The sequence below is a fragment of the Zootermopsis nevadensis genome, unplaced genomic scaffold (genome assembly GCF_977971745.1).
Source record: "Zootermopsis nevadensis isolate Lab colony 2312 unplaced genomic scaffold, Znev_1.0 Znev_ptg000001l, whole genome shotgun sequence".
Lineage (NCBI taxonomy): Eukaryota > Metazoa > Arthropoda > Insecta > Blattodea > Termopsidae > Zootermopsis > Zootermopsis nevadensis.
This window is the reverse complement of record NW_028259133.1, coordinates 15,598,400-15,623,263: the sequence shown is the minus strand read 5'-3', so window position 1 is coordinate 15,623,263 and position 24,864 is coordinate 15,598,400. Positions and strand designations below refer to the sequence as shown.

Sequence of the window (24,864 nt, the reverse complement as noted above, 5' to 3'; positions counted from 1 at the left end):
CTTTCTTTTTGGTTGGTGATTTTAATGTTTCAATTATAGTTTCCGCCGCCATCTGCACGTTTTGGAGAACGTTTGGAGGTTCTGCTTTACACAAAATGGTTTAACTATGTGCGATTTAATAATCAAGGATAGAGAAAGTGGGGAAAGAAAACACTAAATGGTTAGACTCGGCAAGAAATTCTCAAAAAAGTCTCTGTCACCCTCTGCATAGGTATTGCACTAATATGGCGGCGTTATGTGAAATATGTCACTCTGAAGGTGTGTGGTATGTACGATAAATGCAAACTTCCGCAAGTCCTTATCTGAGTTATGTAAATTAATATTTTATCTTGCTGTTGAAGATATTGCAAATACATATCGACTATAAGGAACTGTCGAAACAGTTTTGAGTATTTTCACATTATTGTACGAATGTTTGTTGTCGAAATGTACCGTTTGTTCTGTTCAGTCTTTCAGAACGGTAGTGCTATGTTGGACTTGTTGAGTTCTTTCGTTATGTTACAGGACAAGCGTTAGTTTGGGTTGAAGTGATACACAGGAAAGTAGTTAACATTTTGTACAGATCATTATGTCATCCAATCATATATGTTGTACAGATAATTGAAGACCTTGTCAATGGATAAACAATTTTTTGGTTATGTTACAGGACAAGCGTTAGTATGGGTTGAAGTGATTCACAGGAAAGTGTTTAGCATTTTGTACAGAACATTGTGTCATCCAATCATATATGTTGTACAGATAACTGAAGACCTTGTCAATGGATAAACACATACATGACAGGAAACTTGATTCCAAGCAACACTTTTTGGATCAAAAGTTGAATGGTGAAGCACAACACAACAGAATAGGTGGTTGTGCTAATAATTTGATGAAGTCTGTTGTTAGCAGAGATTCTGTGGACAGAAAGGTACAGATGGTTTATTTTTGTGTGGTTGCAAATTTTTCATACTCATGTTGTGTGTTGAGATTTCCAGTTTTCAGTGATGACATTTTGTTCACTTTGTCACCTTAGTAACTACTACTTCTGCATTTGATGCTTCTCAGTTGGCAGTTATATGTTGCCGTGGTTTACGACCAGCAAGTGGTGCAGTGGATCGTGATCTTTGGCAGTGGTATTGTCAGGCACGGGCTAAACAACAAGGTAACAAGGTGTCTAAAAGCATGGTACAGGCAAGAGCAAAGTGGGCATTCCATCAGGCAGGCATTACAAATTTCAAGGTAAATTGGAAATGAGTGTAAATTGATCATTACATAATGTATGTATTTTGTTATGTCAGTACAGTGGTTCCTCAGTATCCATTATTTATTGGTTCCTTTAAAATGTGACAGAGAAGGAGACTGCAGATATAGAGCAATGCACTTGCGTGTTATAATTTATTTTTATTTATTTACAAGTTCCAGAATAAAATACATACATTAAAGAATTACATCTAGACAAGCAGCGTACTAAATACAAAACAATATAACTAGTATTTTTATTGTAATAGTTATCCAATTAGGTACTCATCCACAGTATAAAACGAGTGAGTAATTAAAAAATGCCTTAATGAAACCTTGAACTTTTTAAGATTATTTGAGGTATTCTTAATCTCTATGGGTAATTTATTAAATATCTTTATACCCGCATAATGAACTCCTTTCTGATAAATAGTTAGATTAGCTTGAGGTAGATACAAATTTTTTGTCTGTCTAGTATCAATAGTATGAGAGTCAATGTTTGATGGAAAAAGAATTTTGTTTTGTAATACAAACAATGATAAAGAAAATATATATTGTGATGCCAATGGTAAAATATCTAATTCTTTGAATATATTTCTACACGAGACTCTATTGCCACATCCCATCATTGTTCTAATTGCCTTTTTCTGAAGAAGAAAAATAGTGTAACTATGAGATGAATTTCCCCAGAAGATGATGCCATAGCTCATTAAGGAATGAAAAAAAGCATAATAAATTGCCTTTAGTACTGAAGTAGACATATATAGTTTCATATTTCTAATTACATAGCAAGCCTTGCTCAATTTTTTAATGAGTAGATCAATATGATTCTTCCAAGTTAATACACCATCAATCATAATTCCCAAGAATTTAGTACAGAAGCTATTATTAATGATATATAATTATTATTATAACTTATTGTGAGAGTATCTGACATTTTTCTCTTAATTTTAAAATGAATATAATGTGTCTTATTAAAATTTAGTGATAATCTGTTCATTCTAAACCATATATTTATATTTTCAAATGTTACATGAATGTGTTTGTTAAAGTCATTTGTATTAGAATGAGAAAATAGGATGCTAGTATCATCAGCAAAAATTATAGGTGTAGCAAGTTTAGTTATTATACTGGGTAAATCGTTTATGTATAAAAGAAACAACAAAGGTCCCAATATAGACCCTTGTGGAACTCCATGTCTAACTTTAAGCCAATCCGAGGCTATATTGTTATTGTCATTAGTATGTAATACTGTTCTAATGTATCTGTTATATAAGTAAGATTCATAGAGTGCGTGATCTTTCCCATTGATACCATAAAATTTAAGTTTAAATAACAAAATATCATGATCAACACAATCAAAAGCTTTTTCTAAATCACAGAAAATGCCTCCCACCATTTGTTTGTTATTCATGGCATTTAAAATCTTTGTAGTCAATTTATAAATTGCATTATCTGTTTTTAATCCTTTCCTAAATCCATATTGTTCAGTACTTAAAATATTTTATTTATTGAGATGATCCAAAATTCTTGAGTACATTATAGTTTCAAATGTTTTTGAAAAAGATGTTAAAAGTGATATAGGTCTATAATTAGACACATCATATATATCACCATTCTTATATAATGGTTTTATTAATGCATATTTTAATATATCTGGAAATATTCCTCTCCTTCACATTTTATTGCATATATAATTTATAGGTGAACTTATAAATGACGAGCTTATTTTTAAAATCATAGGTGGTATCTCATCATATCCATGTGAATTTTTTAATTTAAGGGACTTTATTATTTTTTCTATTTCTTTGTTCGTACAGCATTTGGAATTAATATTTAGGTATGGATTAGAAAAAGCTTGGTTCATGAAATGAATATAATTTTCATCATCATTAATATCATTTGCAGTTATGGGATTATTAATATCTTGTTTTTTTATTTTCTCTACAATGTTAACAAAATAATTATTAAATTTTTCAGCAATAGTTTGTTGATTATTGAACTTCTTACCATCAATTTTTAGTGTTTTATTTCAACTCTATTTGTATTTCTACCTGCTTCTTTATTTATAATACCCCAAGTAGTTTTAATTTTATTATCAGAATTTAGAATGCATTTATCATACTCCATTCTTTTTGCCTTTTTTGTAACTGTAGTCAGTATTTTAGAGTAATTTCTGTAATAAGTTCTAAGAGTAGGATCCTTATTATTCCTTAATTTATTACAGAGTTCTCGTTTATGTTTACAGGACATTAGTATTCCTGGTGTAATCCAAGGATTATTTTTCTGTTTACATTTTATCTGTGTTAAAGGGAAACTGGAATAGTAAATTTTTAAGAAAATATTTAAAAATATGTTAAAACTATTATTAATATCTTTTTCATAAAAAACTAATTCCCATGTTTCCTGACTTAGTTTTAATTGAAAATCTGTTATGGTATCGTTATTTATCATCCGTTTTATATAAGTATGATATCCTTTTCCCTGTTCCTGTGCCTTGTGAAGTGTTAGTACTTGGGTGTCATGATCTGATAGTCCATTTATAGAGGGGTATATCTCATATTTTCCAATACTGGTTGTATCAATGAAAAATTTATCAATTATAGTACATGAGGAGATGTCAACTCTAGTGGGGAATGTTACAATACTAGTAAGTTTATATGATTGTAGGACAGCATCAAGTTGCTTCTTTCTGTTATCAACGTTTAGATAATTTACAATTATATCACCACATATAATTATATTGTATCTCTCATGATATAATTTCTGTAGAATCATATCTAGTCTTTCCAGGAAATTTGTAAAATTACCCATAGGAGATCTGTAAATAGTTAGTATACAATTTTTTTTTTGTTTCTGGCAAGTTCTTAGTCAGCTGAATTGCACACGCTTCAATGTCCTTGTCTACAGTAAATTCTTCTAAATTTATGGTCTTAAATTTTAAATTTCTATATACAAATATGCTTACACCTCCTTTTTGAAAAGATTTTCTACAATATTTAGCACCTAATGAGTAATCATTTAAATGTATCAGTTGAAGTTCTGAATCTCTAAGAACGATGTTCAGACAAGCACATAATATGTGGTAGATCATGTAGTAAGTGGCAATAAAGTTCGTTAATTTTATTTCTCAATCCTCTAATATTTTGATGGAAGACTTTCAAAAATGTATTTAATATAACCTGACTCGAAATATTAGCTATAGTATTATCAGCTTCACTTACATCAGTACTCATTTGGATCTTTTGAGGAATTACATTATCACTTGGTATGACACTCAAACAGTCTTTTAAGATAACCAGTCGGTTTGTATTATCATTGCCTGTAAATCTATTTTTACTAACTGTATGGTTAACACTTAAATTTGCCATAGCTTGATTGACTCTATATGGACCTTCATCTACCATAAAAAATCCTTTGTCCTTGTTACAGGGATAACTTATTCCAGGGAAGTCAATCTTAAGTGTTAAATTCAATTTTTGTATAGTATACACCAATGCCGCCACGGTGGTCTAGCGGTTAGAACGCTGGCCTTGTAATCCTGGGGTCCCGGGTTCGATTCCCGGCAGTGCCCGAATTTATAACTTGTGTTGGGCAAGGCCGTGGTCTAGGAAGCACGGAGTTTTCCTCCGGGGGCTTCCCTGGTTTCCGTGGCATCCCAACAATTACTCCATTCACACACAGAATAAGGCAATGGCAAACCACTTCTGGATCATCTGCCAAGAACGTATATGAACAGGTCCCAGTCCGAGAAAATGATGGAAGGATCCTGTTCATATGGACCTGTCGTCAGACAGAACACTAAATAAATAATATAAAAATACACCAATGAAGACTAGTCTTGAAATTATTGAAAGTTCTCATGATCTTCACATTTTTTCCCTAGCTTGCTGATTAGAAAACCAAGTCACAAAGCCTAATAAGTTTTTAATTTTTATATATTTTTTTTTGTTACTGAAATATTTAATTATGGCAGGCACTGCTAATTGTGCAATATCTTAATATTTTTAACAGCTGCATTCATGCTTACTGTTGTAGGCAATATTCTTTGCTCACATCTCCTATCAACTGTTCATTTTTCACCTTCAAAATCCGCAGCAATTTTTAATTTTGTTTCAAGAGTGGGGACAACACTTGATCTATTAGCTTTCTGTTTTGACTTCACAGACATGGGAATGGAGTTTGTTGCAAAAATAAAGCAAATAAGACAAAATTAGCATATACTGGTTTGAGAACCCCTCACAAGGAGTGTTCCTGGTGGACCAATGTTGCTGACTGATAGGAAGTGACATACATGATATGTGAGACAAATGGTGACATGAGGATGATTACAAGAACCAATGATGGGTACAGAAATAATGGTGTTAAATAGTAGATTATGGATATGAGAAGTGACAATTAGGAAGATGACATGTAGTCGTCTTATGCACATGACGTGGTTGCATTCATGAAAAAGGAATGAGCATAGAAGGGCATAGCAGGTTAAACTAACATGATTTTGTGGCATTCAATTGGCATTTACATATTAAATGGTAAGGTTAGTTTTTAATACTTCACCGTTAACATGAATATTGATTGACTACAGGCATCAAGCAATTAAGTAACATTCATATTTTGAGAACCCATTAGGTTTCAAGAGGCTAATAATTGACCCAGTTAAGAGTCAATTTCATAGAATGGCTAAAACAAGGCATCAGCAGGTGAAAATGAGTTGTAGCCTCTTGTGGTTGTTCCAAGTCCTTCATACTGGTGCCAGGGTAGAAGAAGAAGTCAACACAGCATTGTCAGATAAATGACAGATTACTAATTCTTGATTGCAGGCAAGTGATGGCTGGTACCGGCGTTGGATCAACCGATGGCGGAGGTTTGGATTTTATGGAGATTCCAAAATGAACCAGATGCTTGGAGAGCCATCTGTGAGTTCTTCAGATGATGGAAATTACGTGAATGATGTCTCGGTGACGTCTGCAAACATTAAAGAAAGGATTATTAGTGAGAGTAATGTAGATAAAGTCATTGAAGAGAAAGAAAGAAGCATGTCACAAGATAAAGCAATTGAATTAATAGAAGATAAGAATTGCATGGAGCAGACAGATAAAGAAGAACAGAACCAAACAAAACATTCAGAATCTTCATGTTCTAAAACACTTGCAAATCATAAATATTTTTCAGATATGACAAATGGTGGTGAATCAAGTGACAAACGAAATGGTAAAGCTAGTTGTCAAAGAACCGATTTAATTGAAGTAAATGAACATGTTTCAGATAGTGCTACAAATGTGGAACGTTGCCTTGACAGTGGCTCAGCAGCAATGTTGTCAACTCCAATGCTGGACATTATAGACTACTTACCACCAGAAATAATGCATAACCTTCAGTGTAATTTGCCAAAGAAGTTATCTTACAATAATGAAAATGGGTGTACAAATTCTGCCACTGTAGATAATGTGTTCACAACATCTGATGTGGATGCCAGTATAGACTGCCTGTACTATCCTGCATCCAGTGAACTTTCATTACAGGACCAAGTACTTTCAGATTGTGAGAATGAAACTTTATCAAACATATCTAATTTTCCATTTGAATTGCATCACACTGATTCCTATTCTTTTAGCACTTCCATGACAGCTGAAACAGAAAGATTGAAAGATATAGCTGGTTTCATTTCATCACAGAACAATAGTTCACAAAGTTCATTACATAATTTGGCATTTAGTAATATCCATAACAGTGAAAATGTAATTTCAGCTTGTTCATCAGAGGAAAGTGAAGAAGTTGTTAATTCAGTATTTAAAGATGTGGGTTTGAATGTCAGTGGAAAAGAAGAAAACAGTTGCATTGGCGTGACTGTGAATACACAATCTGATATATTAGCATCAGTGATCAGTCATGATGTATTTGCTCCAGAAGTGATATTAGAGTCTCATACACCTAATGCAGAGCAGATTGAAGATGCAGACAGCAGATATGAGGCAATGGTGTCAAGCTCAAAGAAAAGCAGGAGCTGTGGTGTTTATCAGCGCAAGAAGGGGGAGAGGTACCTACCTCACTTCAAGGTGAAGGTTCTAGCATATGCAGCAAATCACACACTGAGGGAGACAGCCAAGAAGTTTAAAGTGAATGATGGCACAATATCATCTTGGAAGAAAGAAAAGGACTGGAAGAAGCAGTTATCACAGGTTTGTGTTGTATTTGTGCTTATGTATACCATCACATTCCATATATTTCAAGATTTTTGCATCTTGTAGGAATTATTTATCAGATGACACAAGTTATGTGCAGGAACAGTGTCAGTCTTGGTGAGCAAAGTTTGTAGAAATTATAGAATTTAATCAGAAAAGTATTTCTTGTTAACATTTTGTGTATGTGTATGAAAAGTGGAAAGTCCTGCTTAGATATGTTATTTTTCAGCCTTTGTTAATAATGTAAGAGGTGTACATTTTAATGAGAACTCTTCTAGAAAAAAAAAAGTGAGGGGGTACGGTTAAAAGAAGAATAAGAGAATTAGTGGATATTAATATCAGGATGGATCCATAATGTGAGGTTTCAATGTTGGCTGCCATCCATTTATGCTGCTTGAGATCAGAAGTGGGTGCAGGATTGGTATGGATCATTTAAAGGGTAGTCAGAAGAGAAGCACAGTCAAGACAATTTTGAGCATCATACGTTTCGGATGTGTCCTCTGCAATTTTGCATATCTCATTTTCCTTGGTGCTCATGCATTGTATGATTGTTGCTAAGATAAATCACATTGGTCAGTGAGATATTATGTTTCCTTATATTTTGTTAATTATTTGCTGTAACAAAAAATGTTTTACATAACAGATGTAGTTCTTGGTGGGTTATGTGTTTTATTTCAGGTACCAGTTTCTTTAACAGTTTTTGAGAAGTAGGTGGTATATAGATAATGTTTTAAACTGCATTTGAAGTACTGAATCTGATACACTTATCTTGAAATCCCAGTATGTGCTCAAAAGAGTTCTCTTGCATCATGTTTACTAATTAATTTAGACTTGTCTTGCAAGAAGGAGTGATTTTGCTGTGTGCAGTTGTTTTCTAAGACACATTCTTCATTAGTTCTGGAGTCAAAAGTATATGGCAGTAATACTTGGAAGAGGTGGTATTCTAGCAACCAGTTATTGTAACATCCAAAATACTGTATGTTCTTGCTGGATTTTTTAAGTAACTTGCATAAAATTTAAAGCAGTAATGAAAACCAACTTTTTTGTGTCTGATGGTTGTAGTCACATCTGTATATGAGTGCCCTTACCATTTAAGAACATGAAAAGAGAAATCCTTTTTGTGAAAATTATTGTAATCAGGGGGTCATCAGATCCAACTATGTAAGCTTTGAGACTCATATCTTTCAAAATTTGAAGAGTGATGTAACATCTGTGATGCTTTCTGATACCAGTTTATTTATTTTTGAATTGTAGTTTGGGAGATATGATGACAGAGGAATCATACACAAATGTGCATGTTTGCACTTTGTCGTATCTGATATTTTTATAGATGTTATAATTAAGGTGGTCATGTATGGAATTCTTGTAATACTGTACTGAGATAAATTTCAGAATTCTTATTCCTCGTATGGTCAAAATGATGAGAAGAAGAAAATGGAGGTACCATCAGTTTGTCCAGTGGACCAGCAGTTCTTAACCTGGTTGCGTCGGTGTCGGGAGCAAGGACGGGAACTGACTGCAGTAGAGGTGAAGGACAAAGCCAGACAAATGGTCAGCCAGGGCACAGCAGATAGTTGTCACTGGTTCAGATTGTGGGTTAGCAGGTTAGGACTTCTACTGCTAAGTGAAAATAATTACCACCATTTCTTCATTACAGACCTCCCATATTCCAGGCCTCAATATAATATTTTTAGAACTTTGGTGAACTATACTGGAATGAAACAATAATGGTGGTATAGTTTGTACCTCTTATATTCTGGACAGATGGAAAAATTATTTTAATAAACTGCTAAATATTTATGCAACTAATGGATTTATATAGTCCAGAATACAAATCATTAGTTGCAGTACCAATTGTTGATGGACTTTAAATCACTGATAAGAGAACTGAAACATTTTAAGTCTCCAATTATTAGGTTAATTACAACACAACATTGCATTCAGAGATTCATACACTTGCATTTTGTGTTTGGAAACAGGTAGAATTACCATATGAGTAGAAAGAGTTTGTTATTATGCCCCTTTTTAAAATGGAATATAGCTACTATAGTAGTTTACAAGAAGTATATTAATTGCTCTGTCATAATCATACAAACATGAGCTATGGCATAGGCTGTGAGAACTATAAACTTTTCATGGAATACTGTGTTTACTGGAGTTAGTGATACAATTAAGAAGTTGGATTAAAATGTAAAAAATATTTTCAGAAATAAACATTTTTATGATATAACAAGTACATTTAAACAGTGACTTGGTGCTTATGTTACTAGATTTGATGAGGAGCAGGTATATCAAGAAGACTTTGAGAAAATGAAGCGGAAGCAGGAGAGACACATTCAGTACCCTCTTGCATTCAAGTTGGAGGTTGCAATATTTGCAGAACACCATAGTCAGATAGTGACAGCTCGCACATTTAATGTTTCTCGAAAGAGAGTGTTTGAGTGGTTACAGCTGCACAGAACAAAGTTTGCTAAAGGTATGTACTATGAATACCACTCTTATTTTAGTTTACACTGATAACATCATACTCTTATACCATTTGGTAATGTAATGTATGTGAGAGAATATATTTTTAACAAATTTTTGAGGTTTTAATAATATAATTTGTACTTGTAGTTCATGTTGGAGAATATCAGCATTTGACTTGCTAGTCTTCTCTGACCTAGTGCTTTTGAGATATAAATATATTTCAGAATTAGTTGATTCTGATTACCAAATTTTATATGACATTGATGGTATGTTAGTATTACTCTTATTAGAAAAATGTTAGTTGAAATAATTTAAAAAAAAAATTAAATCCGTGGCTTAACAGCTCCAGAGAGCCAAAGCCAACTAGCTTGACTGCTGGCCTCACGTTCACATACCTAAGCAGAGGTGAACGATCATCCAACCAGATATAGGATGACGTGTGGTCAGCACGACGAACCCCCAGCCATTGCTAGCTTTCCTGACCGGATTACGCTACTCATTGTAGCTCCCCAATTTCCTCACAATGCTGGGTTGGCACCGGTCCCATACACTGGTCGAAAGCTCATGAGAAAATTTCTTCTCCCTCGAGACTCGAACCAGCGCGCATTCCGTATCGCTGGTCCAAAGCATGATGTCTCAGACTGCGCGGCTATGGCGCGGGACATTGAAATAATTTACTTAATATAATAACAATTTTGACAGAAATGTATCACTATCACTAAATACTATAATTGTTGATTTATAATTCTTGCTGCACGTTTAGTGTCACTCTTGTACCATATGACTTGTACTTCTACTAAATCTAAATTATACTTTGCTGTTTCTGTTGTTACTGTTTCCATTTAACCTGCCACTTTGACATTTTAAGTTTATCTGATATTTTCCCCTTGCATAGGTAGTGCCAAAGAATTTACCTATTTTGTTAAATGCTAGTCTTTTGTGGTGAAAGATTGTTAAATACCTTTCCAAACCCCCAAGCTGGAGGAGGGCTCCTTGCTGGCTGTCCACAGCTGCTTATTCATTACATTTGCAGTTATCCTCTATGTCTGAAGGCCATATACTCCTGCAAGTTGAGGATGTACAATGGTAGAATGATAAGGGATTTTGTAACGTAGCTAATCAATCCTGCTGAAATGTGACAAGAGTTCAGATATTTGGAAGTTGTTGTAACAAATCAGAACTGCAGCTTGAAGAATTTAAGAGTTAATTACAATTAGGAAATTCTTAATAACCATTCATTTCAGAAAGTTTTGTCTTTACCACCCCATACGTAAAAAGCTTAAGTTTAAAAAATACAACATTGTGACTTTTTACTTATTGTTTTGTATGGCTGTGCAAATATTTTTCTGATCCAAAAGGCACACTCATTCAGGACGTTTTGGAAACAAGCTGCTGAGAAGAATGTTTGGACCTAAGAGAGAGGAAGTAACAAGTTTGGAGAAAATGTCTTAATAAAGAATTTAAATTACTGTAATTGTCATCTTGTGTAGCATACAGGAAATATGTTATTGGTATTTCTGTGACCAGGGATGATGATTATGGTGATGAAGGAAAGATAATTACACTGTGAAAATTTCACCAGAAACACATTCCTGAGAACTAAGAGGACAGTTAAGATATGGGGTGGGAGAAATTATGTTTGTACCACAGAACTGCACCAAAACCATTATCTGGATAAGGAATAAAATTATTTGTTTTTACAATTTTCTACTGTGATTTTTGATGCATTATAATTTGTTAATATGATATGTTTCTTTGACAGGTCTTGCAAATGCAACAGATAGATGTTCACAGGCGGTAAAGGTAGAAGAAGACGTACCGAAGAAGGCTTGCTCACGGCGTTCTGATATTGACAAGGAGGTTGATATGGAGATCTGGACATGGTACCAAGATCAGCAGGCAAAGGGCAGCAAACCGAGTTGGCATGAGGTTAGTGTATACATTAAACTACTGATGGTGTCACCCAGAAAGTGTTTCTTACAGTAGTTGATTAATTAGGTTACTCTTTAGAACAGTATCAGATATCTGTGTGGGTTGTACAAGATATGAATCCTGGTAAACTCATTGGTTATTTTATTTATTACCTCCATGTGAAAACCTTTATATTACCTTGGTTGTTGGATTTTTTAATGTCTCCAGGGTATGGTCCATTATTTTTTAATTTTATGGCCTATGTCAACATTCAGCAAATTATGTATAAAGTGAAGCTTTCATGGTGACTGAAGTTGATGAAAGACTCGGGCTACAAGATGTGTCGTGTGGCTGAATGGTGAATAAATCATATCTTCCGCATACGATATGGTTTATTCACCATTCAGCCACAGGATTCAACAAATGTGTATTCCATTTACGTGGTGGAAGTACCCATAGGGTGGTTTCTGTTATTGTCAGTGGTAGGGTGAACATGAGGATAATGTTCAGGAGGGAGATTTAATTTAATTTGGGCTGTATGCCTTGTTTGAGTTATAGTGTACTTCACTTTTGAAGTGTGAGGTGCTGCGGTGAGCAGGATTGCACATAATGGATATACACTAAAGGCAGTCTATTTTGATGAACAACATAAACTTAAAGATGGGGCTTGCTGTCAGAGATGATATGAAAACTTGCTGTTGTAACAAGAAAGGAAAACTTTTGAATAGCTTTACAAAATATCACATGTTCTTAATTAGTAAAATACAAATATAAGTGAACACATTCAGCATGGATTATAATACCTCAATTTTGGAGATAGTTTATCAGAATTATTCTGCTGGATAGTACAATAACAGTGCACCTCATGTTATTTGGTACCAGAATATAAACAAACAATACCAATCCACAGGTAAGAAATACTTCACAAATAAGTAACTGCATATTACATATCACAATATTACAGAGATTAATTTTATAAACATATCATGTCATAGATAATTCAATTCAATTCAGCAGCAGAGCATCACCAAATAGTAAACCATTGTTTTAAAGATTTTAATATGCCATTGGTGGATTACTTTATTATATTTTATTCACTATGTTATTAGTAATAACAAAGATTTACAATAGCTTCTGTACAATTTGAGAACCTGATGATGACCATTTTCAGTCTGATGTGTATCAGTAGTACAGACACTCGAAAAATAGTGGAAAAGTGGGTATAAAAGGGACAGTGACAGTGATATTAAAGTCAAGGATAGATAAGCAACATACCAGATTGGTATACTACAGAATTACTAAATGTTAACCCCAGGAATTCTGTCAGGGTTAAGTTCTGAATAATTGGTGATTTATTGTTGATCGTAGGTACAAGCTAAAGGGCTAAAACTATATCGAGGAAGAGGCAATGAGAACATCAAGTGTTCGTACCGGTGGTACAGGAGATGGTGTGATCGCTTCCATGTAGTGTTGCGACATGAAGGAGATGATGCTATGTTGGAGTGGGCTCTGACGCAGTTAGAGCTGGGACACAGTCTCAGTCATAACGATCTGCAAGCGCATGCACTTACTCTGGCTTCAGACAATGCATTCAAGGTGAGATTTTTTTGACCAGCAAGCAGACTTTGGGTAAAAGTCTTGATTATTCATTAAAAATTGGTTAACAATGTGATTATTTGTTGAAGTCCATCATAGTCTGAAATCTAAGGCTGCTGTGGAACAGTATCATCATGAAACAGAATAAGAAGTTCTGAGAAGACTTGTTTATCTGGGGAATAATGAATCAGAACACTGAACTAAGTGAAATGTAACATTAGGTGAATGTGATTGTACCACAGAAACTGAACACTAAATGAGGGGAATTATAAACAGTAAATGGGCATGTAAATTCAAGTGTTCCATATTGTAACTCAAGAACCCTGGGTATTTTATTGTTTAATATTGAGGTTTCTGTAAAGGAAAAGTATATAAGACAGATTTTTATGTAGTTTAAAAATACTATAAAGAAATGAAATTAGTAACATTTCTAGTGGCTAAAAAGAAATACAAAAAATGTGGAACATCAGAAGCTTTCATTTTATGTGGGTATAGAGAGTTGTCAGTTAAGAACATTAAAATGACGCAGAATTATAATTAATCTCAAACAAATATCCTGCCTAAGGTTTTCCATAATTTCCCTCAGTCTCTCTAATAGATTCTTGTCTAATTTGATATATTTATCTTCAAATAATCAAAGAATCACACATGTAAATACTTTGTGACATTATTGTAGTTTTTAAGTTTCGTACTATGTGACAGGCTTCACCAGGATGGGCAATTCGGTTTTGCAAACGCCATCCTGAGCTCCTTCAGCACAGTCCATCACTGGACACTGCCCTACCTGGTCCACTTCTCCAAAAAGTTGAAATGTTCCGTTGTGAATTGCAAAAAATTGTCCGGGACAACAGCTTATCTCTGGATTGTGTTGGCAACATGGATGAGGTTTACCTCAGCTTCTCAGCCCTGGTGTCAGGTAGGATGATTTTGGAGTCTGTGAAACGTGCAGCTGATAGATCATCTTCATACTTTTGTAAATATCATCACTCACACTAGTATTTTACCCCAGTCTGTAACCTTTCTGTTTTCATCTTCAGTTGGTTAACCCTCTCCTGACTCCAGAGACTGTAATTTTATATTTTGGTGGTGTTTTTACATTGTTTCATGTTGAGACTTGGGAACTAGATCCAGTATTTGAAAGTAATGCTCTCCCACATATCATATGATGTATTAAGTCCTTAAAAAGTTACTTACCTCTCCAAGGGATGACAGTAGGAGACAGGAAATGTGCATGTTTGTGAAGTTTAGGGCAGGGAAGAAAATTTGCATGGTCACTCTTATTCTGGGAGAGGTTAAGCCTTCTAGTAAAATTTCCTCACAGCATGTTTTGAACATCCACATTACATGCCACCATCCTGATGGAAGCTTGATTTGTTGTAGTTGTGTAAATTCTGTGTTATAGAAATAAATCTGCATTGAATCTAAGTTTTATGTGTGACATAAAAATTTGCTCATGACCATTGAACTGAAGGTTATAAATCAAATTACATGTACTGAAAAGTGGCCTATATCACTTTCCTGCAGTATTTCAACAAGTGTGAATGACGGACCTGCTTATAGATAAAGTATATAGTTTTGGAATGGAAATATAGATTCAGGAAATGCAACCTATACACATGTGAAAGGCATTCAGAAATGATGGAGGTTGGGCAAGAAAGTTTGTAATTTCTGCCTGGGTGTGCAACTTCTAGATGTGCTTTCAGCTAGAATAATTTAGCTTTCTTGTGTGAAGGTAGTTTTTATTTGAGTTCATATACAAAATAAGATAAATTAGAAGTGTGGTGACTACTGAGAATCAAATACTTTTAACAATGCCAAAGAATGTAAGATTTAAAAACTTTCATGGTGCATGAATGTTATAAAGTCCTCTTGGGCATTCAGCAGCATCAATGATGAGTCAAAAACCAATGTTTCAGAGACTAAGCTCTGTCTGTGTTGTCAGGGTTTGTGTCTCTGAAACAGTTTTTGTCTCATTATTGATGCATTATTGAGACAATTTTATAACAACTAGAGCAGAGCGCTCCTTTCGGATCTCCTCCGGGGGGGGGGGGGGGGGGGGGGGTCAAGTTTTTAAAACGCAAGTAAGGGGATTGGTCAAGTGTTTAAAAAGCAACCAACCCCCCCTTTGGGGGGGTTGGTTGTGTTTTAATATCTTGTGTAAGAAAATAAACTAACCCCCCGAAGGGGGGGTTAGTTTAGTGTCTTACTCAGGTGTTTTAACCCCCTTCCTTTCATTTTATTTATCGCCTAAATATAATTTAAACACAGATACGTCAGTTTTCGTAATCGTAATATATTGAATGAGCAGTATGACTTGAATATTAGTATCAGATTACCTTGTTGGTGTTGGTAACATCTTCTTTCACCTTTCTTCATTTCTTAAATAGTTCTGATGTTTTAGTTCTTTATGTCGCTGTTCGGAGGTGATGTGCTGCTTCTGGAGCAGTGATCATGCGACTGGCTTGGTAGTTGGTGATCTCGTAGCCGTGAAACGTTATTTGTTTGATGACGTCATTTTTTGACGATGACGACAAATCACAAATTTTTATAGTAGATAGAAGAGCCAAAGAAGTTGTGTATTTTTATCCAACAATGCAACTCAACCTAATCTACCCTAACTGAACTGAATGCAACAAAAGAAATAATCACTTGACCTACTCCTTGTGGCATTCAATTCTGCAAGTGAATTATGTAGGAACCAGATTGTTAATTTGTGTTTAGCTTTAGAAGTGCTCTATCTGTGATTGTTAAATATGACTGCTAAATAAAGGTGCTGAAAAGGACTTTACAAGAGAAAACAAGATGTATTTTTTACACCTATGGTCAAAATTATAAAAATTTATTCACCAATAGATGGAAGCTTTAAATGTGAAAACCTGATATAGAAATTACACATTATTATCTTAAGAGCAGTAATTAATGACAATTACTGCAGAAAGATTATGCAATATAAAAGATATAAGGGTGCTGTACTTTGCTTGACCAATCCACTCCTTGACGTGACAAAGTAATGCATTTTATCTAGAGTATTATTAGGCCAGTTTAATTATTTCATGATGTTTATTTGTAGGACAAGTGATAAGTATATGGCATTAATTTCTATCATTTCTATATTGATCAGGTTCAAGCTCAAATGCAAAGCGCCATCTACTTGTACGACGGTCAGAGATGGAGAACTGTCATGCAACAATTGTATTAGCATGCCTGGCTGATGGTAATATATTGCCACCTGCAGTAATTCTGAAGGTAATACTACAGGGTCTTATTTAGATGCAGTGAAGGCCCTTAATTTAGGTCCTACAAAGAATAATTGGGCCAGTGAGTGAAAATGGTCAATGGCGAAGGAGATACAATGCAGAATTGTATTATTAGATCCGCTAGACTAAGGTGGGCAGGGCATGTTGCTAGAATAGAAGACAGTGACCTACCAAAGAAAATCATTGACAACAATCCTGGAGGACAAAGAAAGAGGGGCCGCCCAAAGCTCAGATGGGTTGATGGAGTGGAGGGGGGCGCAAGGGTGTTGGGATGCAGAAATTGGAGGGTGGTAGCGCGAGATAGATGGCGGATGGTTGTTGAGGAGGCCAAGGCTCACATCAGGCTGTAGCGCCGAAGAAGAAGAAGGCCCTTAATTTATGTTTATTTTCTTATTCCTTTATTATAATCATCATTTTTATCATGGCGTGTCCTGCTTCTCCTCCTTTAGGTATGAATTTTTCTGTGAACAGATAGAAGACTTCACCTCTTCTGAATCTTTTGGATTTGTGGAATGTGGGAAATACAAGGTATCTAGCATGATTTGGAGCCTGTACTAAGGAGTAGGTTCTTTCTGCATAACATAATTTATTCCATCACCCCAATGATTGTATGTACAGCCACTTGCATCTCTCCTGTCAAGGTAGGTTGGTCAGTGTCATGATGGGGATGATGCAAAGAGTGCTTGTCAAGAGTCTTCATCTCTTTTATTATTTCTTTCTTTTCCATGTGTCCCCATTATATACTGCACACATGCCGTGTTTTCCCTAATTTAATAATATATCCACATATGAATTGCCAAGATGGTCATGTTTGACTTGACAGACCTGTTCCTGTTTTACAGTTATATTTGTTCTTAGTTTTAAGACCCCATATTATTTAAAACTCCTGTCTCATCAGCAGGGATATGTACTGTCTTTTGAATTCTGTCCCAAGGCTGTAGCATGATGTCCAAAATGAAGGTTTAATGGATTATTCTCATTGCTTTTTATGCATGTTTAGGTTCAGAGTTCTGATCATAGCCATGCACATCCACATAATGCTTTGTTTGGAATCAGAATGATATCAATATTTCGATAGTCATGTTAACATTGGTTTTATTGTGATGTTCTTATTCATCATTCATAGTTCCTGCATTGCCCACTATACCCCCAATGAAAGGACCGTGGTACCCACCAAGAAAATCTTATATAAAAATTCCACTTTGCTCCCATTTTTATAATAATGGTGATAACATTTTCTGGTATATAAGACTATATCACTCTATACTGTGTACAGTTTATGATGAATGCAAGGTGAGAGCATGAGACACTGCTGTTGGCTTTACTTTACTGTAATTATATAATTGTGATTTAGGTAAGTGGACTGGAGAGTGAGACTGAGTCTCCAGATGGCTGTGTGGTAGTCCTGGAGCAGGAGGAGGGGTTGATGGATGCATCCTGCATGTGTCAGTGGTTACAACAAATATGGTTCAAGTAAGTTTAAACTAAAACTCATTATTTTGGAATATATAACTGTACATCTGCAATCAACATTTACTGATATAAAAGCTCAAGACAATTATAGGTATTCTTAAAGTCATTACTTTTTCTTGTTATTTTCCTCCACCTGTAATTCCATATGTTCCTTGATATATCATGATTAAAGTTTCACCTCCTTAAATCATAATGATGTGGCCACCAGCTGTTTTTGTGGCTAATATATAGAAACTTGATAGAATCACATTAAACTTTGTTCAGTCTAGAGGTATGTTTTTATCTGCATGCATTCAATAAACTCAGCACCCAAATAAACTTTGACAAATCATGTGACAGAACCTCTGTATATTTTTGTTAACTTTCATTTAAAAATGTAATTTAAAGTTAATGTGGCCATAGAAAATTGTTTTGTTGATGACTGCAGACAAATCAGCCTGTGTCTGTGTGTGCATGTGAGAGAGAGAGAGAGAGAGAGAGAGAGATAAGAGTGATGTAGGAACATGTCATCAGCTCAGAATCACATGATGCCCATTAATCATTCATGGCAATGGTTACAAATTAATGATATAAATAATTATATTTAACTCCAATTTAGAAAAATGTGTAAGAAATATGTACACTTAATCTGAGTTTAGTGATGTAATTTTAAAGCTGTAGTTTTGTACATTAATACGAGGTGCGATCGGAAAGTTTCAAGACCGCGTATTAAAACCCGTACACTTATCTCAGGTATTAAATTCATCCATCACCCTCGAAGTAGTTCCCCTGGGAGTGAACACAACGATCCCAGCGCCGCTGCCAAGCCAGGAAGCATCCCTGGAAATCTTTCTTTGTCAGCCTGTCAAGCACCATCTGCGATTCTGCCTGAATCTCTTCGATCGTCTCAAATCTCCTTCCCTTTAGCTGAATTTTCATCTTTGGGAAGAGGAAGAAGTCACACGGAGCTTAGAAAGGAAGTTGGGGTCGGTTCTTGCAAGATCTTTGAGCTCCTGACAAACGAGAAGTCGATTCTGCTTCTGGTCCTCAGACAGGAGCCTTGGCACAAACTTGGCTGCGATGCGTCGCATGTGGAGTTCTTCCTTTAGAATCAGCTGACAGGTCCCATAGCCTATCCCAACAATGTCGCACAAGTCGTTGATGGTACGACGTCGATCTTCGTGAATGGCCTGCCGAATCTTCGTAACATTTTCGGGCGTTGTGCTCGAAGATGGTCGTCCAGAACGCTCGTCATCATCGACAGAGGTTCGGCCATTTTTAAAACATGAATGCACTACCAAAACGCCCGTAACTAAGAAACAAATGCTAATTCGATGATGCCGGCTGGCACACTGATTCACTATGAATGTAGGCCGCACCCCCTAGTGGCAGAAGCTCGTACTACATCCGGTTCGCCCTCTATTGACACAGTCTTGAAACTTTCCGATCGCACCTCGTAGATATTCCAAGAAAATAGTTTATTAAACTTCAGGAGAAATACTGCAATTCAGTATGAATGGGTGAATGCGTTGCTTTTGATTTTAGTAAATATTTTATAATGTGTAGAGAAGCTGACCATCAGCCCACATAAAAGAAAAACTACAATAAAGAAAAACAAAGAAGAAATGAGTTAAAAAATATTCATACAAAAGTAAGGGCCTCTAGACAGCAAGATGAAGGTGAACTTGAATATTTCATCTGCATGGTAAATGTTCTTGCAAGAGGATGTATTTTACTTTTACAGACATGTGCGAAATCCTAACCTTCTGCTGCTGGATTGCCATGAACCACACACTGGTGAGAGCATTGTGGCTGAGTTTTCTACTCATCAGAGTAATAGACTAATTATTCCAGGTGGCTGTACGTCAAAACTCCAGCCCCTTGATGTTAGTTTGAAGAGCATGTTCCATGTAAGTAAGTACATACTGGTAATTAGCAACTAGCAACAGTGTTTGTGTTAACAGTTCATGACTCAGAATTATGACTCTGTATATATTCAGAAATCATTTGTTTTACCTCTGTGTTTATCCCACTTGCAGCCACATATTCAGTAAAATATATGTGTATTTTATATCTTAATTGCGTCATGTTTGTGTTTTATTGATACAATATTTTATTTTCCGTCTATACACAAACTTAAAATAATGTTGTTTAAAATTACTTAAAATTATAACATTCTCAGTAGATACTGCATCTTGTTACATTTTTTGTATCGACGACATGTTTCAATGTGTATCACATCATCATCAGGTCTATCAATTTTAAAAATGTAACAAGATGCAGTATCTACTGAGAATGTTATAATTTTAAGTAATTTTAAACAACATTATTTTAAGTTTGTGTATAGACGGAAAATAAAATATTGTATATGTGTATTTGTGCATGTGGTATGTATGAGACTTTAATGTCTTATTGAATGTGTAGAGGTAAACCAGAACAGTATATCAGGAGGAAATTCTGATGATGGTGAAAAATTAATGTCAGTTTGGAAATTCTGCTTCTGATAATCAGTATATCTGTGTAATCATACCACGTTTCAAAAGTGGAAAATTACCACAGGTCTAATGGCAGTTGAGTGCATAAATGAACCATGAACAAGAAATATAATGTTTCATGTGAAAGGTGCCAATTAATGGCTTGTGAAATAATGCTGTCTGCCTAAATTTCAAATCCAGCTGTGATGACATGAATCATGTCTTTGCTGACAATCAGAACAACACACATATTTTTATTATGTTTTTCATATCACATATTTAGTTGAGTTAAAAATGTCTTACATTTTTTTAAATCTCATATTAAGATGAAATAATGCCAATGTTTCCACATAGTTTGCTACCATGTGTCATGCTCCATTGATAAATATGATTGATCATTGTTCATAAAATTGATGCATAATAAAAATATTGATCCCATTTAACATTATTTGAAACATTTTCTAAAATGGTGTATATTTAACATCATCATCTTCCTAAGACATTTCAACTTTATGTGGGTTGTCTGTTAACAACATACAAGGAAAAGAGTTGTTTGTATTGTTTATCTTCATTGAGACCAGTAGTTATGGCTATATGCTATGTCATACCCATACTGTTAATTACATCTGTTAACAAAATGTGCAATAAGTGAACAAGAAGATCAGTGAGGCATGCAAAGAATTTATTTTAAAACACTTTGTACTGTAAAGATACATACACTTTTCTACTTTTGTTCCATACAAAAAAATAAGTCTTTGAAATGCCATGTTTTGTGGTACAGTATGCCAAGTTTTTGTGTCAATGTCTTGCCTTGTAAGTCATGTTACTGGCTTTGATGGGATAGTAATGGGCATCAGCTTCTAGAATTAATTTATGTGAAGGTCTGTGGATTCCTCTAGAGGCAATAAAATGAATTGTGTATGTTAAATTATTCCTTTTTGCTAAGATACACATATGTTAATTTATAAATTTTACTATTAACAATACGTGAAATGAATGTGAACTTCTGTATTTGCTCTCGTCAGGCATCTATACAGAAGCAGTGGTCTATGTTCAACTCTCACTCAAGTGAAGTGTGGGATGCCACTGGAAACAAACTGCAGCTACCAAGTCGCAAAGAAATTGTGGACTGGGTGACCACAGCATACTGCAGTTTGCAGGCTGCTGAACAGGTATGCACCTCAATGCATTGTTCAGTTCAAAATCGTATACGTCTCAAAACGTTTCTTGAACAGACACAACTTCTACTGCATATCTGTTCCCCACATCTTGATTCTTGTGTCATGACTTTCAAAGGTTCTACCACAGCCACCACGATCTCTTACAGTTCGTTCTTAGACACTTGTTTCATTTTACACATTGTTCATATCTTGTGAAGTGATGGATGCAGTCATCAAAATACTTGATTTTCTTAAGTTTCTTCATACTTTGTTGTGAGTTATTTAATTTATATTAAATAAAATAAAGGCTAAAACATAAAAGAATTAACTAATCATGAGAAATTCATAAAATCTTTTATTTTTGTTGTGGTTGTTAATTTGATATTCTGGCAGTTTGGTAAGAATTTAGAATCTATATAGAGTGTATTTTATATATAGTTCTTTATCAACATGAGGCTAATGTTTATAGCCATGAAGCTTTATGGCACAGTTTGTGGAAAACATTAATGGTGATCAAGTTTGAATTATTGTCATACAAGTTATTTTTAGGTATGTTTGTAACCCTGTTGAGTGCCTAATATAGTAACTTTGTCTGTCCATACATATGAAATAGCTCAAGAATGGATAAACTGGTTTTGAAGAAAATTGATATTGAAGCATTTTACAAAAAAATTGTCAGGCCTTTTCAATTTTCATGTAGATTGGGCAATTTTAATGACCAATTTACTTTTCTGAGCTTATCTCTATATGTTTACAGATGACATTTACCTTGGTTACTTTGTGATGGGAAATTTTCTGTGATGCTGTTGTGACCTAAGCAGACACCTTCCCCACAAAATAGTCAATTAAGAAGGAAATTCTGGTGAACGCAGCAAATTTTTATGCTGTGCATACAAAATTTGTTGCATGATGTGAATATCATTAAATATTAAAGTTAAGTATCCCACTGGTTTGCAGCATGACAGTAATGTCACACTGTGATGTGGATTAAAAGTAATGTGATTCATATGGTTTATGACAAACGAGTTCTTAATTTTGATCTGATGAAAAACTGAAAGCTTGCTGCTTTTGCTGAGTAAAAGGTCCAAGAAATTTATAAAAACCCCTGTTTTTAAAGTGGCTGATATGAATGATGGTGGCCGAATTTTGGACCCTTCTGCACATCTACTGTCGCGATTTAGTCAGTGTGAGTGGTTTGTGTATGAAGTATTCAGTTTATTCAAGTGTGAAGCAGACACCATTTGTACACATATTACTTTCTGTGCCACCCATCTTTCTTTGTGTAGGTCAGTTTAGATAACTGCCAACATTGAAAATCTATACAATCAATTGAGAGACAGATTTTCCAAAGGTTGTGTAAGAAAACAGTGAGAGATGATTTATTTGTTGTTTTAGGAAACTATACGTAGAAGTTTTCTGGTCACTGGGCTTACAGTAGCTGCTAATAAGAGTGAAGATCACTTCATTGAGAATCTGTCAATGATTCCAAGAGCCAATAACTGTGTATAGTTCTCAGCAGAGCAGTGTCCGGTAAGTTTTATGTGTCGTGTAGAAGTGACATGCAAAAGTACTGTATTTATATGTAATGACATTCAGTGAACCCAAATTTTTATCATATTTTCCTAAAATTATAAGTACACATATATTTATATTGTCAAATGCAAATGCTGTAGACTGGAACATGTTCATTTCCTTTTGAGCTCACCGTGTCATTTCCAGGGCTGTGGAGTCGGAGTCGGAAGCAATTTTAGGTGGAGTCAGAGTCAGTAAAAATGTACTGACTCCGACCTCGACATGAAATCTTATGAACACTTTCGCTACCGTGTGGGCCGCCGGCAGGCTCACACTTAGGGTGATTCAACAACGCGTTGAGCCACATGGTGTCGGAATAATGCCTTGTAACTTTAGCTCCAGTACCTTAAGAATACAAACAGTCTACAAATTAACAGATTTCTGCAATAACCATTAGACATATATTTAAATACTGGGATACTGGGAACGACCCGTTCTTCAAGTGCCTGAGCACAGCGGGTCCCAACTTTTCATTGGCTTGATCTATAGACATTTGGTAGGACTCCTTGGATGAGGGATCGGCCCGTCACAAGGCCTCTACCTGTACACAGGACAGCACAACACAGAAAAATGCGGACAAACATCCATGGCTTGATTGGGATTCGAACCCACGGTCCCAGCGACCAAGCGGCAGAAGGCCCACGCCTCAGACCGTGTGGCCACTGCGGACCGCGTATGTTTAAATATAGGTGGTGATGAAATATCTTGTGGTACCATCTACCAATTTAGTAGGTTTACCATTATTAATACATATTGAGCTTTTATGAAAGAGTAGAATCGCAGTTGGAGTCGGAGTCAGAGTCAGAGATTTTAGTACCAACTCCACAGCCCTGGTCATTTCATTGGAACACTATGTATCAGTGCAGCAGGCACAGTGTTAAATAAACCAGTTAAGAAACAAGCAAAATTATCTCTGTTGAAATTCTTTGTGTTTTCAGTGACTATCATTCTCTATATTGTGTATTAATTTTCTGAGGAGATTCAACAGACATCAAAAAAGTATTTTATGTTCAAAAGAGGATCATTAGAATAATGGCAGGCACTAAAAGGAGAGCCTCTTGTAGGGAATTATTTAAGAAGTTTAATATTCTTCCACTACCCAGTGAATTCTTGCTGTCACTATTAACATTTGTAGTGGATAACATGGAAATATTTCAAATAAATTCAGATATCCACAATATAAGAACAAGATGCAGATACAACCTTCATGTGGGGAATTATAACCTCAGTAAATATCAAAAAGGAGTTTACAATACTGGAATTAAGTTATTCAATAATCTTCCACCTACTATCAAAAGTTTAAATCACGATATAAAAATGTTTAGGCCAGCGTTAAAAAGAGTATCTCCTATCTCGCTCCCGAACCTGAACATTCCGAGTTGCCAGACTAAGGGGTTCCCCACACCAGCTAACTTCGAGTCAAATCTCTCAGTCAGTGGTCTTATGTGGTCGGCAAAGAGCGGGATCCCCAAATCCTTGTGTATTTGTCTGTTACTAACGTACCAGGGCGCGTTAGTAGCAATGCGAAGACACTTGGATTGCAACACTTGCAGCTTCCTGACGTGGCTGCTGG

At 35.3% G+C, this 24,864-nt stretch overlaps 1 protein-coding gene across 6 annotated transcripts; it reads left to right on the top strand.

Annotated features, from left to right (window-relative positions):
* The first annotated feature begins 123 nt into the window (after window positions 1–123).
* On the top strand, window positions 124–24,201 carry LOC110833118 (uncharacterized). Of its 6 annotated transcripts, none has more exons than XM_022070774.2 (14): window positions 124–258; window positions 739–907; window positions 1,045–1,218; window positions 6,039–7,397; window positions 8,793–9,004; window positions 9,671–9,876; window positions 11,632–11,798; window positions 13,149–13,376; window positions 14,079–14,292; window positions 16,498–16,622; window positions 17,988–18,106; window positions 19,830–19,995; window positions 21,585–21,731; window positions 23,115–24,201. In XM_022070774.2, the coding sequence occupies exons 2-14, from the start codon at window positions 758–760 to the stop codon at window positions 23,226–23,228; spliced, it is 3,381 nt and encodes a 1,126-aa protein (XP_021926466.2). In that variant the 5' UTR covers window positions 124–258; window positions 739–757; the 3' UTR covers window positions 23,229–24,201. The 6 variants fall into 6 exon arrangements, 5 of the variants coding, with proteins under 5 accessions (XP_021926466.2, XP_021926464.2, XP_021926468.2 ...); XM_022070772.2 differs by having other exon boundaries at window positions 647–907; XM_022070775.2 differs by having other exon boundaries at window positions 145–265.
* The last annotated feature ends 663 nt before the right edge of the window (window positions 24,202–24,864 follow it).